The 17629-nt window shown below is 44.6% G+C and overlaps 1 long non-coding RNA gene and 3 gene segments (V, D, J or C); 3 read left to right on the forward strand and 1 right to left on the reverse strand.

The window, feature by feature from the left end:
• The window catches only part of LOC128514715 (immunoglobulin kappa variable 1-39-like), a 2444-nt gene extending 1296 nt beyond the window's left edge, over positions 1-1148 (forward strand). Inside the window, exon 2 of the V gene segment in view lies at positions 1-1148. This exon is cut by the window's left edge and continues 977 nt beyond it.
• Positions 1149-11996: 10848 nt separating this feature from the next.
• On the reverse strand, positions 11997-13332 carry LOC128513612 (uncharacterized). The gene is made up of 2 exons (XR_008356414.1): positions 13207-13332; positions 11997-12472 (listed from the first exon to the last, which is right to left on the reverse strand). It is a non-coding gene; the product is annotated as an uncharacterized LOC128513612 (long non-coding RNA).
• Positions 13333-13555: 223 nt separating this feature from the next.
• Positions 13556-14768, forward strand: LOC128516517 (immunoglobulin kappa variable 3-15-like). The segment is given in 2 exon segments: positions 13556-13646; positions 13753-14768. Coding segments are annotated over 2 exon segments (408 nt in total).
• A 542-nt stretch (positions 14769-15310) lies between these two features.
• LOC128506675 (immunoglobulin kappa variable 3-15-like) lies at positions 15311-16317 on the forward strand. The segment is given in 2 exon segments: positions 15311-15479; positions 15607-16317. Coding segments are annotated over 2 exon segments (417 nt in total).
• Positions 16318-17629: the final 1312 nt, after the last annotated feature.

A 17629-nucleotide genomic window follows, 5' to 3' on the forward strand; every position in this document is an offset into this window, starting at 1 on the left:
CTAAAACACAAACATGGCCGAAGCCACTAGCCCAAACAAACTTCCCCAACGTGGTGAACACACAGAAACCCTCCCGCAATGCATGATGGTCGTCAGCCGCCGCCCCGCCTACGCCACAATACAATATAAAATAAAAATTTAAATAACTTGATTATAGGCTACTTTAAATAAAATTAAAACCTGTTAAGGAAACTGGAAAATGTAAAAAAAATATATATATGGTCTACCAAATAAATAAATAGTCATACAGATAATAAATCTTGTTTGTTTATAAATAATCTGTATTCATATGTATAATCATATGTTGATAGGCTCTATTTTGTAAAACACATTTACTGCCACTGCCTTAGATGTCCAAATGACGTCCCAAAAAGCCAGATTAGGTCAAATGTTGAACGTCAAAATGACGTCCAAGTTGGGTCATGGTTGGACGTCCAAATAGTGGACCTAGTTTGGACGTCGAATAGATGTCCAGAATTGGTCATGGACCGACAGACCCAATATAGACATGATCCCAATGAGGACGAGACTGGGAGACCGAGATGAAGGAAACGAGTTAGAAAAAAAAACTATCCTGTCTCTGATGAGAACTGTTGTGGTTGTCAGTGTTATAAAGCCATGCAATAAGTGTTAGAGACGATGAGCAGCGAGTGCAGCCAGATTAGATCCTTTACACTGTGGCTAAAATCATTAGGACATTTCACACTGAAAACAGGTAAGTCTAACTAAAGTACACAATATCTGGCACAGTATTTCTACGTCTAAGTGACATTGTACTGACATCCTCTCCTCTGTAAAATTCATAGAGCACCAGATAACAGTGGAATAAACTGTCTCTTCAACAAATACCAAGAAAGAGAAATAGTCAACAAGTCCCTTGCTCAAGGGCCTCACAGCGGCAATCAGATGGTGCTGAGATTTGAACCTGGGACCTTCACATCAGTAGCCCAATGCCCCCAGTCTTAATGCAACATCTGGCCTTATATTCCTACAACCAGAACTGCAGTGTAGGACATCAGATCACACTACTCACGCTGTTATAATGGGTAAAGTCAGCCTTCACCATGCAGTGCTCATCCAAGAATGTTTTAACAGTCACCCACAGATACACTGAATCTTCCTTCCACCAAATAAAACACTGATTTCAGTTTGGGATTAAATCTATTATTCTCTCTTAACTGTTCATGAGTAGTTTATTTTTCGCACACTTTCGTTTTTATTGAAAGGGGTTTGTGACTTTGTCTCCCTGTGTATACATATACAGTATATATATATATTGTAGCGTTTTTCACCGCTAAGCAGGCACTTGGAGAGACGGGTGAGCTTCCTTGCTGCCCAATGCAAATGGCTGGGAGTAATTTATTTATCACAGCACATAAACCACACATTGACATTACTAAAGACACACTTCTGACTCACACACACACACCCTGGCCGAAGCCACTAACCCAAACACCATTCATCGACAGGGTGAACACCTAACAACCCCTCCCGCAAAGCATGATGGTTACTAGTGCCAAACCCCGCCCACGCCACACTGCCCCCACCCGAGCTGTGACCGTCCCCGGTCACGATGGCGCACTCAGTCCTGGAAGCGTGACGGTGGTCGGCGCTGGCGTTGTGAACGCCTGAGTCTTGTTGCGGGGGAAGGAGAGCCGCTACCCTCTCCCTGAGGCGGACCGGCCTCCCCAGAGTTCGAGGTCTTGCTGGCGTTGGGCTGGTAGGGCGCAAGACGGTCCCGGTGGAGCACAACCACTCGCGACCGCCCCGTCAACCTTACCCGGTAGACTACCTCAGAGAGCTGGGCGATTACCGTACAGGGGCCCACCCAGTGAGACATGAGCTTAGGCGAGAGCCCCCGTTTCCTTCCGGGGGAATACACCCAAACCCGCTCCCCAGTAGCAAAGTCTCACCCTCGGCTGTGAGTGTCATACACGCGGCGCTGTTTAACACCGGCGTCCGCCAAGTGTCTACGCGCCAATTCGTGAACACGGAACAATTTGTCTTTCAAATAACAAAAATAATCCAACCCAGGCTTCGTGGGTAAATCAGACTGTGGAGGTGGCCCGAACACAAGGTCCACAGGCGTGCGCAACTCGCGCCCGAACATTAACGCAGCTGGCGTCAGCTGTGAGGACTCCTGCACTGCTGTGCGATATGCCCACAGCACGAGAGGCAAATGTTCGTCCCAATCCTTCTGCCGGTCGCTGGTCAGCACGGCGAGTTGGGTGGTGAGCGTCCGATTGAACCGCTCCACGAGGCCGTCACTTTGTGGATGAAGGGGCGTGGTGCGGGTCTTTTTCACCCCGAGGTGCTCACACACCGCCGCAAACACCTCCGCCTCGAAGTTACGCCCCTGATCGCTGTGTAACTGCTCCGGGGCGCCAAACCGGCTGAACACCTCATCCACCAGCACTCGGGCGGTGGTGGAAGCGCTCTGGTCAGGCACAGCAAACGCCTCCGGCCACTTGGTGAAGTAGTCCATGGCCACTAGCACATACCGGTTCCCGCGATCGGAAATGGGAAACGGCACGAGAATGTCCACGCCCACACGCTCCATGGATGCCCCCACCTGAAAGTCTTGCAGGGGTGCGCGCGAGTGCTGGGTAGGGCCCTTCTTTGCCGTGCAGACGTCGCATCTGTGAACAAAGAGTTCACTATCCGTGTGGCAGCCCGGCCAGTAGAAACGAGCGCGCAACCGCCGCAGCGTTTTACTGACTCCAAAGTGTCCCGCGCCCGCGCCCGCGTGCCCATGGACCATCCCCAACACACGTGCCCGCAGAGTCCGTGGCACCAGCAGCTAAAAAGATCCGCCAGCGCCGCACGGCCGTTCCCAGTGGCGGTAGAGTAAGCAACACGAGTCGATTAAACTGCAGGTGGAGGGCCTTTTCCTCTTGTCCCAGGTGAGCCACCGCGGCGTAATCCGGTCTCTGGCCCGCGTTAACCCAACCTAGTACCCGCTGCAGTGCCGGATCCTTTTCCTGCTTGGCAATGAGCTGATCACAGTCCATCTGCGGCACCGGCGGAACGACTACAGGTGATGATGTAGGCGACGCAGTAACTCGGCTGCACGCCGGCTCGGTCGGCTGATTATTAACGGGGGCTCCGGAGGACTGCGCAGGGAGAATGTTCTGATTCACGGGGGTCGGAGAGTGTTCGATGTCGCGACTACCCACGCGCTCTTCAACCCGCTCGCAGTGCCGACAACGCTCTTTGCTACACGGCCGGCGGGATAAAGCATCGGCGTTAGCATGCAGTTTTCCCGCTCGGTGCTGAACGGTAAAATTATAATCCTGCAACCGCTCGAGCCAGCGCGCTAACTGCCCCTCGGGCTCTTTAAAGCTAAGCAGCCACACCAGCGAAGCGTGATCGGTCCGCAGCGAGAAGGATTGCCCATATAAATACGGCCTAAAATGTTTAAGGGCCGCGACGACCGCTAGCAGCTCGCGCCGCGTGACGCAGTAATTTTTCTCCGGTTCAGACAACGCGCGGCTGAAGTAGGCGATAGCACGCTCTTTACCCTCGGAAACCTGAGACAGGACAGCCCCTAGCCCTACATCGCTCGCGTCCGTGTTGAGGATAAACGTACGAGACGCGTCAGGATATCCGAGAACGGGCGACGTGACCAGAGCTTCCCGTACTGAGTGAAAGCGCGCGCGTGCACCCCGTCCCAGCGAAACGGCTGATTCTTTTTCGTGAGCCCGTGCAGCGGACTTGCGATCGTGGCAAAATCCTTCACGAACCGACGATAGTACGAGGCTAACCCGAGGAAGGTGCGTAGCTGCGACACGGTTAACGGTTCAGGCCAATTCTGTACCGCAGCAATTTTGGCTGGATCGGTGGCAATCCCTTGAGCGCTAATCACGTGTCCCAGAAACACGGTCTTTTGCCGCAACAGCTGGCACTTTTTCGGGTTAAGCCGCAAATTCGCCCGCCGGATAGCCAAAAATACCTCCCGTAGGTTAGTTAGCGCGACCTCAAACTCCTTGCCGTGCACCATTAAATCGTCCAGGTAGACGACACAACGATTGCGAGGAATGTCGGCCAACACTTTCTCCATTAACCGTTCGAACGTAGCTGAAGCGTTACATAGGCCGAACGGCATGCGCCGGAATTGCCATAGCCCTTGCCCGATCGAGAACGCGGTTTTAGGTCGCGCTTCCGGGGCGAGCTCTACTTGCCAGTACCCGCTACGCAGATCTAACGAGCTAAACCACGCCGAGCCCGCAACGTGTTCCAGCGCATCATCTATTCGCGGCAACGGATAAGAATCTTTGCGCGTTACCTCGTTCAACCGCCGGTAATCGACACAAAACCGCCACGATTCGTCCTTTTTACGCACCAAAACAACCGGTGAAGACCACGGTCCGGACACTGGCTCTATGACGCCCGAGTCGGCCATCTCACGCAGCTTCTGCTCGGCTATAGCTCGTTTAGCTAAAGGAAGGCGTCTCGGATGTAACCGAACAGGAGCTGCGTTACCCGTATCAATCGTGTGCTGCACCAAATTAGTATGTGTGCACTCGCGCTCATCTACAGCGAAAATGTCCGCGAACTCATGTAACAGGGACTTCACTGTGTCGGTCTGTGTCTGACTTAGCCCCACACTGCTACGCTGCATAAGCTCGGCCATTATTCTCGCTCGGTCTGCTACCGGATGTTTACACGGCGCGTCCACCGGAAGTTCCGCCCCCCGGGTGCGCGCTACTAACACGTCCGGCTGCGCTTTGGGAACTAGCAACCTGGCTAACCCGAAGTTACCACGTAACGTTCCGTCAGCGAGATTCAGTACCGCACCCCACCTTTCCAAAATGTCCAACCCCAAGATACAATCATCCTCAATGTCTGCCACAAAGAATGGATGAGAAAGACTGATTGCACCTACTTGTATTCGCACAGTGCGACAGGCCCGTATTTCCAAATAGCTCCCCGATACGGTGCGAATGGTCAAGGCTGGGGCCGGCAGCATACAACCGCGCTCGCCCTGTTCCAATACTCCCCAGCGCAGCAGCGAAACTGTAGAGCCGGTGTCCACGAGCGCCAGTAGCGAAACGTTGTCTAGGCCACAGTTCACGTAGACGCCCGCGCGATTTCCTACACGTCCTGACCGAAAGTTAGGCCCGGCAGTTGGGGAAACAGAGACGGCTGTGGGAGGCGGCTTCCCCCAAGCTGGTTGTAACGGCTGCTGGGGTACGCTGTCCTCAGGACGGGGAACGTTGCAGCGGTAGTCCGGCTGTCCTTGGCCTCGGCGTCGTCCCGGAATCTCGGATGCTGAATCGAGGCCTAGCCGCGACGGGTAGCCCTGTCCCCGGCTAGGTTCACCTACCGAGCGGCCCCGAGCCATGGGAAAACGCTCGGCTCTTTCGCCACGATGTTCTGCCATGATGGCCTCGGCACGCTCGGCTTCGCGTAGCGCCTCAGACAGGGAAGCCGGTGCCGCTAACCGGAGGTGCTCGCGCAGCTGCGCCGGCCGCATTCCCCGCAGGAACGCATGGCGAGCTAGCTCTTCCTGCTGGACGGGCCCGAATTCCGGGTAGCCCCGGCGAGCGAGAGATCTCACGTCCATGGCGAACGCCCCCAGTGGCTCGGAGGCGCTCCGCTCGCGGGTCGCTAGCTCTTCGCCCGCGGCCTCCTGACGGTCACCCGCGCCGAACCGGAAGTGGAGCGACTCCCGCAGCTTCGTCCAGTCCTTCCTCTCATCCCCCTGGAGGTCTTCCAACGACCGGAGCGCCTCGCCCTCAAGCGAGAGAGCCACCCGGACGGCTGTTTCCGCCGGGGACCAGCCCGCAAAGTCGGCGGCTAGCTCCACCTGGGCGATGAACGCGTGGGGCTCGACAGCGCCACCTTAGGACGGCAGGTGCAGCTGCAGGTCGCCTCGCCGGCTGACGGCGCACGGAGCTGTAGCTTCCTCCGGGGTGCGCTCTAACCCGTTATTCTCCATCCCACTTCTGACACCAATGTAGCGTTTTTCACTGCTAAGCAGGCACTTGGAGAGACGGGTGAGCTTCCTTGCTGCCCAATGCAAATGGCTGGGAGTAATTTATTTATCACAGCACATAAACCACACATTGACATTACTAAAGACACACTTCTGACTCACACACACACACCCTGGCCGAAGCCACTAACCCAAACACCTTTCCTCGACAGGGTGAACACCTAACAACCCCTCCCGCAAAGCATGATGGTTACTAGTGCCAAACCCCGCCCACGCCACAATATATATATATATATATATATATATATATATATATATATATCAGACATGTATTTTTGGTGTGTTTGTGCTGATTCCATTTTATAGTTTTAAACTACAAAAAAAGTTTTACTGCAGTTTTTTTTAAGTACAATGCAGTACAATGCATTTGGAATATCAAGGTATATATCTATATCAAGTACAGTAACTGCATTTATCCTGCACTCCTGTACTATGTTGTAATAGCTGTTATCTTAACTTGGTTATTATTATTATTATTATTATTATTATTTACTGTTTTACGTTAAATGTTTATTTCCTGAAGTTATTGTAATATTGATGCATTAGACAATTATTATTGTTTGTTCCTGACAAATACCATAAACCATAAAATGCTGATTAATTAGTACACATTACTGGGATAAAAACATATGAGGTCAGGAGACTTGAAATGTCGACCATGTACAGCTTTCAAACATGTGATAGCATTATAATTACTGACCGTCACAATATGAGAATACAGGAGTTAGTCAAACAGAATGCTCTTTTTAATTGTCTTTTCCAGCTCCAAGTGAGCTCTTTGAAAAGTGAAAGGTGCACTTGCCTTCTCACACACACACACACACACACACACACACACACGCAGGTGCTCTCAGTGGCTGGGCGGGCGAAGCAGGTGGTATTTTTTTAATATAAAAATAATAAAATTTTATATTTTATAAAAATAGACCACTACCAGTGCTAGTCCATTTTTATGAAATATTAAATAAACAATTTCAATAAAAAATACCAAAGAAAATGATTGAATTAGTAAAATAGCATAATAAATCATAAGTTAAAAACAATAAATCTCTTCCATTCCACTAATAAAAAAATGGTAACAATGTCAGTTTTAGAATCCATAAAAGATCAGTGGTCTGTGCACAACCTCTCGCAGGTGAGCCTTTCTCTAAATACGCCGTTTTCACAGGGGTGGGGCTAAGAAACACGCATCTCTGTTTATCAATCCTCGTGCCTGGTTTAGGTTTAGTATTTAGTGCCCACAGTTTGTTCGGTTTGTATATCTGTTATGTCACAACCAGTGTTGGGGGACGTTACTTTTTAAAGTAACTAATTACATTACAAAAGTACTGACTTTATAAAGTAATCAGTTACATTACAGGGTTACTTTCTGATTAAAGTAACTAGTTCGAGTACTTTTCCACTGCAGTAAATGAAAACTCCTTTGTGATTCCTCATGCATGTTGTTTATAATAAGAACTTTATAATTATTCTACCATCATCACTCAGTGAAGTTCGGCCCATAATCTGTTAATGACTAACACCCCTATCTCATCTACGCGGTTTCGCGCGGTGGCATAGTCAAACCGCATAGGTGAGATAGGGGTTTAACAGCAGGAGTAACAGAGGGGGGCGGGTTATTGGGGGCGGGGCTTGTAGGACGTCTTTCACACACACACAATAATGGATTGGGAATGACTGCTGTCTGGCTCATGGATTACATAAATTGTCTAAATAACAGATTAAATTTTTTTTAAATAACCAAATAACTAAGCACTTTAATGGTGGACCTAACTCGTTAAATTACTCGTTACATCAAAAAAGTAATCCAAGTACTCTAATGCGTTACTTTGTAATGCCTTACACACAACACTAGTTACAACTATATTATAACACTCAGAAAGACCTTGTATTTGGGGTAAAGTGACTGATGTGCCTAACTTTTTTCAGCAGAGCCTCTGTTTCACTGAATAATCTACGGCTTTTCATAAATATGTAGGACCTATTCACACCTGGATCAGGTGACACCAGGTTGTCCCCAGGACTCCTATTGATGTGTCAGCTGTTCACAACTGTACACTCAGATTCCTCACACATTGGCGTGCGCCCCCACGTCGCAAAAGGCATCGCTTATTACGCGAATATATATTTGTGTTTTGTTGCGTTTCTGCAGTACGGTTATTGAGTTTATTTTACTCTCACTTTGCAAAAAACAGCGCCTCTTTACATAGTATTTATGCACCACTATACTACCACTGATCCCACGCTTTGTCTGCCCAGCAAAAGTCGCAACTCCATGTGACTGAAACAAAGCTGCACACATTGCTCCGCTGCAAGCAGCCCCGCCTCAATCACAACACACTCAGATCACAAAGTGTGGCAACTCCCGCAAAGCAGACCAAACACAAAATCAACAACAGTACCCCAGAAAACTAATATAGATTTCTTTTCTTCATTCAAGCCCTTGTTGTCCCTCCCTCCAAACAGTGCAGCAATGAGCGTTTACTTTTTACTGCCGTGTCTCTTTAGCAGCTACAGTGGTATAAAATAAAACTATATAAGCTACATAGCCTTTATACAACTCTACTTTAATTTACTCACAATGGCAATAAAGGATTTTGTAAAATAATGAAAGCAAACATGGTGCGCTATTCTGTATAGAGTTTTAAAAAAAATTAGATAAATAATAATCCTGCATCTAGTTTTAGGTGTGCCATCTGCTCTTATACGGCTCAGAGTAAATCGTTCAGTGACAAGGCTGTAAATATCCATGTAAAACTGGTTCATCTGTATGAATAAATTGTTTAAATGTATGTACCATGAGCTATTAAACAGTGATTTATGTAAACGACTCAGTTCAGAGTACTGTTATTCCGGTATCATCTAGTATAGTATCATCTGTAGCTATCATGTTTATTTTTTAGTTCAAGGATTTTACTAAATGCCAATTTCAATAAAATGATGTGATGAGTGGCTCAATTGTATTTTGGGGTTCTGGATTCTTGGTTTATTAAACAATGCCAGTGTCATTTTATTTCCAGTATAGCCCAGTTTAACTATAGACCATATACGTGAAAGTTGATTTCTTAATGTATAACACTACACAATGTGAGAGGGGTTAAAAAGCTAATAAAATAATTTAGCTGTAAACGTCCTGTGTTTGTTTCTGTAGTCATCCGTCAGCCCTTAGATGAGAGAGAGGATCGAGAGGAGGGTTGTGTTCCTCTTCAGTGTTCCTCTTATCACCTCAAAGCAGACTCTGGGAAAGGGGAAGAGGGAGAAGTATTAGACCCTGGGGAAACTTCACTCCTGGTAGGAAACATCATTTTTCCATTTTCTTCATTTTTCTTTTTAATGAGATCTTTTTTTGGGGTCGGTGTGGAGTTCTCAGAACACATTTATAATTTTGCTTAGTCAGTCTTAAACCTTTGTGTCTTCTGGTGTCAGAATGACATCAGCAGGTGGACATCACTATGTGGAACAAAGGTGTAGTTGGATTTTACTTAATAAAATATTACAGGATTATCTATATTCTTACACAATCTCCCAAAGTTCCACTTTTTTTTTATGAATCCAATGGTGCTCATTTGGACAACAAAACACTTTTCTCTGAGTTTTTTTTTTGTTAATAGAATATGTAAAACCTCAAACTAAGATTGATTATGTATGGAATGATTGCATTTTTAATTACTCAAATGTGTTTTGTACACAACTCCTGACTCTTAATGAATATTTATCTTGCTGTTTGCTTTTTATTTGTTTCAACACATTTCAAGAACATTTTCAAAGTCCAGGAAGGGGACGTGAAAGTGTTTATTAGAACAAAGTTGAAGAATGGGGACAAAATGTGGAGGAGGTGTCAAACTGCTGAAGCTGCAGAAATCAGCCTTGTAATATACTTGCATACAAGTTTTTTTTCTCTGTTTTTTTGTTTTATTTATTTGAGAAATATGTAATGTAACAAACTAAAAAAAGAACACTGTGGGTGTGTCCAGTCATACACTGATTGACAGCAGTGTCTCTTAACAGCAGCACTGTTGAACAGTAATGTTGCTATATGTAAATAAAGTTGTAATGTATTCGGCAGCATTTGAGTTCGATTTCCATCTCTGTGTGCATGGAGTTTGCATGTTCTCCGCATGATTGGTGGGTTTTTCCTCCCAAACACCTGCAGATTAGGCTAATTGGCGTTCCCAAATTGCCTGTAGTGTGTGAAAGAGTGTGTGAAAGAGTGTGTGTATGTGTGTGTCTGCCCTGCGACAGATTGGCACCCTGTCCAGCGTGAATAAAGTGGTATGGATGATGAGTGAGTGAGTGAGTGAGTGCTGTATTACACTACATCACACATTTATATTGTAGAAATACTGCTTTATTAAAATTCTGTATACTCATATATTTTCTTACCGCAGTATAAGGTGAAGATAAATATTCAGTGTTTTTCTGTCCAAATCACTGCGTTTCCTGCATATGTACTGCATATGTAAAAAAAACAAAAAAAAAAAACAACTAGTTTTGATACTTGAAAACTGCAGTTATTTTTTTAAAGGGGCGCATTGTTTTAAGCTGCCTGAGCTGCTCCTCTTCCTGGACAACTCATGTTAAAGTTCTGGCAACAAAAGAGACTAGGGTCTAACACTAAACATCACAGAGACCTTGTGACTGATGAGGAATGTAAGAGAGCTGCTGAGGAGGTGATTAAGTAAATTCTGTATGAGGGACAGCTTCATGTTGGTGGGGGATTGAAGGTGTCAGCTCTCAGTCATGGTGGTTTTGTTCTGTCCTCTGCACAGCTTCATACCCCACTGGAGCATTTCTGTCCTTCTCTGATGTGACTTAGACACGTAGTTAAATTATTATTATTATTATTTTAATTGTATTTCTTGTTGATATTTGCTCATTCCCTTGATATGTGTAACCATGCATTGTGCTACATTAATAAAACTGCCCATTCAATACGAAAAGACGTTATTAACTCCTTTTATATCACTAACCGGTGACAGGAAGTGCCTTGAGGTGAACTGATCTCACACATTATTTCTTGTAGTGAGATTCCACAGGAGGTATCACTGGGCTTATAGTGTACTGTTATTATTCTGCTCAAGACTGCTGAACTGCCGTGCTCTGTAGGTCCTCTCCCATCAAACACAATCATACACAATCACAAGCTGCTAACAATAGATAGTATTTAATTACAATATATCTCTATATTTTAAGTGCAATATATAATCCCATGGTGCAATACAGTATATAACTCTATAAGCCCAATGTACAAAGTGCGCAATATAGTTTCTGTAAATGTGCAATACACTATGTATAGCTTACGTCCTAATTCTTGCATATTATATCTCTGACTGCTCTTATTTATATTCATGTATATACATAAATACATCCTCATATTTATATCACTCTGTTGTTTATGTGGCTTAAACGGGACCTGGGTCCTAATTTCGTACCATAACATGGAAGTGTGCTGGTCTGACAAGAAAGAATCCTTGAATCCTTGAAGGCAGTGATGCACCTCATTGTGGGAATATACAAGATTGTATGATCTTAAAGTGTGATTAACTCTATCCTTATGTACAGTTATATTTGTACTGCAATTTAATAAATAAATAAATAAATAAATAAAAATGAGTGATTATATTGTAGCAGCTAAAGTTGATTTGCATTTTAAATTGTTTGATAAAAGAATATAAAATAAGTCTGCACCTGTCAGTTCACTCGAGCATAAATCCTGCACTAAGTAAAGACATGAAAGCAGCTTCCTGCTCCACACCAGCTAAACACACAGAGTCAGTGTTAATCAGTAAATCAGAGATCAGTGTAGAGGAAGTGAGATTGAGATGAAGACGGCTGAGTGATCCTCTTTCTCCCAGAATAGAGCAGCACTTTCACCAGATGTTCAACTTTCTTCAGCCAAACTCACTGAAGCACAACACACAGCACTGAATCTACAGCTAAACACACTCTCTCATCACACTGATAATGACTATTAACTGGAATAAAAGAAGACACAATGTCCAAAATCAAGCTTTATTTCAGCAGAGCAAAACTACAGGAAGAGCAACAGGACAGTGAAGAGAGTAAAGACAGAAATGTCAGCATTGTGTAGAATTGAAACTCTATTGTAGATGGATGTGTAAGCAGCTCAGTGTTAAATTCTATCTTGGAGCTGTTAGCCTTCACACTGGCTCTTTCTGAACGTGACCGGATGATTGACGCCGTCATGGGAGACCTTACAGACAAACTCCTCCCCCTTTTCCCAGAGTGCTTTGCTGAGGGTCAGGGTGCTGCTGCGTGTGTAACCGTCCTTCTTCTGTTCTTCCGCGCTGGTCAGAACCCCGTCCTTCACCTCTGAGCCGTCCACCGTCCAGCTCACCAGCGCCCCCTGTGGAGAGTAGGCAGACAGCAGGCAGAGCAGCGAGGCCGATCCCTCAGACAGCTGCAGAGAGGAGGGAGGGAGCAGAGACACGGAGGGCTTCACCGTGGGACCGGCTGGAGACCACAAACACACAATAAACACACATTTACACACACTTACACAACATTTACTCATTACTGCTTATATTGTGGAGCGACTCGGACTTTGATCAGCTTTATTCTGCGAGTGTATTCCAGTCCTCCTAAGTTGTTCTGTTACTTTTACATGTAGTCCTACAGAAAAATAAATCCACTGATGATGTAAATACACTGATATTCCACAGAATCAGGGCTGGAAAATGCAACATCACACCTTCCCTTTGAGTTTCCTGATAACAAGATTTACTCGATTACAAATCACATATCTGGCAAAAAGACTGAGAAATCAGTTGAGTGATGGAAATAACCCCATCACACCACATCCACCTTTCTACACACTGTTTATCTTTGTTTGGAGATTCAACATCAGTACATCAGTAAAATTATAGAAGGCTAACAGGCACAGGATTAAGTTTTATACCATGTCCTTCACAGCACACAATATGAACTTAAGAAGCTGTGAATGGAAAAGTGCTCTGTTTACTGACCAACACACGGCACACTTATTCAGATATTATAGCAAACAATACTCTACACTCTTTATCCCTAAAGTATAAATCCATAAAAACAATCAAATGGTGATTCGGTATCATGTTTAAAATTTTGACTTGTCAGATTTCTACATAAAAATGAACACTAAAATAAATATGAGCTTAATTGAATAATCAAATGAAGAGAAAATATAGAATTTTAAATAACTTGTGACTTACAGATGATGAGTTTGGTTCCTCCACCGAAAGTGTACCACAGTGATACATTCTAATGAAACCGTCGTACAAAAACCTCTGTTACACTACAGTGACCACACACACACACACACACACACACACACACACACATACACACACACACACACACACACACACACCCGTGACCACACACACACACACACACACACATACACACACATACACACACACACACACACACACACACACCCGTGACCACACACACACACACACACACACACACACACACACACAGACAGTTGTGGTGTTTGCATATGTGTGCTGTGTCAGTGCTGCACACACTTTAAGAGCTGTAGTGCTGATCAGAGTGTGTTCAGTCCTTTCAGAGCCACTGACACGACACAGCACAATGATGATGGTACTGATTCTACTGCTGGGGACACTGGGACTCCTCGCTCACCGTGAGACACTCTCTTTACTTTTATTATTCATACACATCAGCACATCACTCTCACACTCACTACTACATTTGTTTCCATTATTTTAACTCTGCATCCTTTTCTTTAGAGTCCTTTGGGGAAATCGTCCTGACTCAGTCTCCAGGAGCTCAGTCTGTTTCTCCAGGACAATCTGTTACTCTCACCTGTACAGCCAGTCAGAGTGTTTACAGTAACCTCGCCTGGTACCTGCAGAAACCTGGAGAAGCTCCTAAACTCCTGATCTATAATGCAGATGAACTTGAGTCTGGGATTCCAGATCGTTTCAGTGGCAGTGGATCTGGAACACAATATAGTCTAAAAATCTCTGGAGTTCAGACTGAAGATGCAGGAGATTATTACTGTCAGCAGACAGGTTACACTCCGTACACACAGTGTTATAGCGCCGTACAAAAACCTCCCTCAGCTGTAAAGGAAGTGCTCTGAGTCAGAAACACACACTGATCTGAGAACAGCTGCAGATCTGCTAAAGCTGCACTCCACTGAACATCATCAAACGTCTTCATGTTTAAATAATAATCATTCCTAAGAAGCAGAAAACTCTTAATCAGCTGTTCCTTCTGTGATGAAAAATCATCTGATGTGTATAATGGTGTATGATGATGATTTCCACCTTCTGCTGAGAGGAGCAGCGTCTACTACACACTCCTGTAACACACACTGTAGTGCAGGAGCTTTCAATAAGACTCAACATTCATTTCTATATTATTCTGTATTTTAATCAGAATTCTCTCATCATCTGTAAAGTTTAAGCACAAAACACTTTCCTTTTCTCCTCCATATAAATAAACCTGAAGTGACCTGAAGACCTTAAACACACATGACCTGAGTTCCTGCTGAAGGAGAAAATCACCACAATAAAACATAAAGCTTCATTTGACTGAAGCTAAATGTGAAGCCAGTGTGATGCAGGTCTACGTGATGATGTAATGACTGTAATGATGATGTCACTGTCATTACAATATTAGTCAGTACATTCTCTCTGTACATTTTACAAAGCAGAGGCAGACTGGTGGCCCAAATCCTCAATGTTCAGGAGGTTCAGATTGTAGGAAAGGGGCTGATTTGAGAAGTGCTTGGATGTTGTACAGGCTGTTGGTGAGCTCCTGTTTCTATCTCAGCAAGTAGCTCTGAGAAGATCACACGTGTACAGTGGGCCGTGTTCTACATTATCAGACCAAGAGACACCTGCCAGGATCTCCTCTGAAGGTGAAGAGTGGAGAACCAGGACGAGCCACTAACTAATCAAAAGCACCTCATTACCTGTGTGGAGGACTTTCACTCCACTGGCCCACTGACCTCAGAGCTCAGTGTAGCTCAATTCACAGCAGAGATGGAATCTGTTAGAGCTAATAATAACCTGCTTCTGTCCTCTGAGTCTTGGAGCATTGGGCTTCGGTTCTACACTGCAGGAACCAGGAATGTTTCTATGTGGAGGAGTAAAACATCCCTCAATCCACCATCCTGAATAAAAGCAATGAGAGAGAGAGAGAGAGAGAGAGAGATTTACATGAAGACCCAGAATAGAGCAGCACTTTCACCAGATGTTCAACTTTCTTCTGCTTATTAAGAGTCCAGGACCATTAATGTACACACACACACACACACACACACAGACGTTTCCATAGAGAGAGGTTCCACTTTGCATTAGCAGCTCATGCTTCAGCGCTCTGCGAGTGTTTATAGCCCTGTGACTTTAACACTTCATGACTGAGAGCTGCTGCTCAGCGACTTCACCCACAGCAACCATGAGTTTGATCAGCGTCTTCATCTGCACACTGGCCCTCTGCGCTCGAGGTAACACAATGTTTTATCTTCTACTGTTCAGCTGACAAATCCATGTGAAGTAGGCCGACTAGATGAACTTCAAACTCAACATCATTATTAATGTAGGGAACCCATTTATTCTTCTGATTTTTTTCAGGATCCAGAGGTCAGGTGACTGTGACTCAGAGTCCTGCAGTGAAATCAGTTTCTCCAGGAGACACAGTAACCATCAGCTGTAAAACCAGTCCTGATGTTTACAGTGATTATTTGTCCTGGTATCAGCAGAAACCTGGAGAAGCTCCTAAACTCCTGATCTATGCTGCTGACACTAGAGCATCAGGTATTCCATCACGTTTCAGTGGCAGTGGATCTGGATCTGATTTCACTCTGACCATCAGTGGAGTCCAGACTGAAGATGTTGGAGATTATTACTGTCAGAGTTACCATTATATCAGTAGTAGCTACGTGTTCACACAGTGTTAGAGCGTCGTACAAAAACCTGTGTGAGTGTGACTGCTGCAGCTGGGACCTACTGCAGGTGCTGAGGGACACACACACACACACACACACACACACACACACACACACACTACAGTAATTAGACACATTACACAGACATTTACACGTGTATGAATTTAATATTTTTCAAACAAAACATTTCAGTTATTAAAATATTCAGTTTTCATCAACCTTCAGTTCGTCTACATACAAAACAATCATCTAAAATCCAACACAGAAATCCCCTGAGGAGTTTCCCCCTAAAATAAGTCCCTCTGCCCCTGTGGAGTTCCACCTCATATCCACAGAAAAGCACCAGGACACGACTCATTTAATAAACATGTTATTTACCCCATCCTAATTATAATTAATGTTCAACTATGTTTATTATTTTTAAGTATTTTTTAGGCTTTTGCTCTCCAACACTAAATAAAACATAAGAATAATTCAAATAAACACAAAGTGACGAGGAGTGTGTAATCCCAAGCATTACTTTATTGAGTCTACCACAATGATGCTCCTTATAAACTCACACACACACACACACACACCTGTAGGGTCAGTAGTGGTTCAACCTCTAACAGTATCTCACGATCTAGTTCAGCCTAGAGCTTCACATTTAGATTTTCAGTGCTTTACAGGTAGAGGACAGGAAGAGCTGTATAAACTTATCACCTCAGCTAAATCAACAACGTGCCTGTTAGGGTTGGAGAGCCACTTCTAAACATTATTAATTCTTCATTATGTCTAGGTCACGTCCCTAAACCTTTCAAGTTGGCAGTTATTAAGCCGCTTCTTAAAAAATCTAATTTGGACGCGAATGAAATAACAAATTACAGACCGATTTCAAACCTTCCGTTCATATCAAAAATATTAGAAAAAGTAGTATCAGCTCAAATATGCACATTCTTGGAGGAAAACAACATCCTAGAAGAATTTCAGTCAGGTTTCAGGCCCCATTATAGTACAGAAACTGCACTAGTTAAGATCGCGAACAACTTGTTTTTAGCTTCACACCAAGGCTGCATCTCAATACTAGTCTTACTTGATCTTAGTGCTGCATTCGACACCAAAGATCATAATATTCTCATAGATCGCCTACAAAATCATATAGGTATTCAGGGACAGGCATTAAAATGGTTTAGATCATATTCAATTCAATTCAATTCAATTTTATTTATATAGCGCTTTTAACAATGGTCATTGTCCCAAAGCAGCTTCACAAAAAAAATTAAAGATTTTTTATTTTTTTTTTTTTTAGAAAAGAAAAGAAAATATTTGGAAGTGTGTATGTGTGAGAAAAATGTGTCTAGATAATAATTAAATGAATGAATGATGAATGAAATGTCTCTAATGAGCAAGCCAAGGGTGACGGCGACAGTGGCAAGGAAAAACTCCCTGAGATGGCAATAGGAAGAAACCTTGAGAGGAACCAGACTCCCAGGAAACCCATCCTCATCTGGGTGATAACAGATAGAAATAACATCATGTGTGTTGCGCAGGTGAAAGTTCAATATAACAGAAGTTGTGTAGACTAACATGAAGTCCAGTTCAGCACAGGGAGTCAGTAGGTGCAGAGGGCAGATGGGGTCTGGATCACTGGGAGCACAGGAGCAGGATGTGTAGCTCCAACCATCATAAAGCAGAATCCAGCTGGAGCTGGTCCTTCTCTGGATGCCTTA

The sequence above is a fragment of the Clarias gariepinus genome, chromosome 2 (assembly GCF_024256425.1).
Source record: "Clarias gariepinus isolate MV-2021 ecotype Netherlands chromosome 2, CGAR_prim_01v2, whole genome shotgun sequence".
NCBI lineage: Eukaryota > Metazoa > Chordata > Actinopteri > Siluriformes > Clariidae > Clarias > Clarias gariepinus.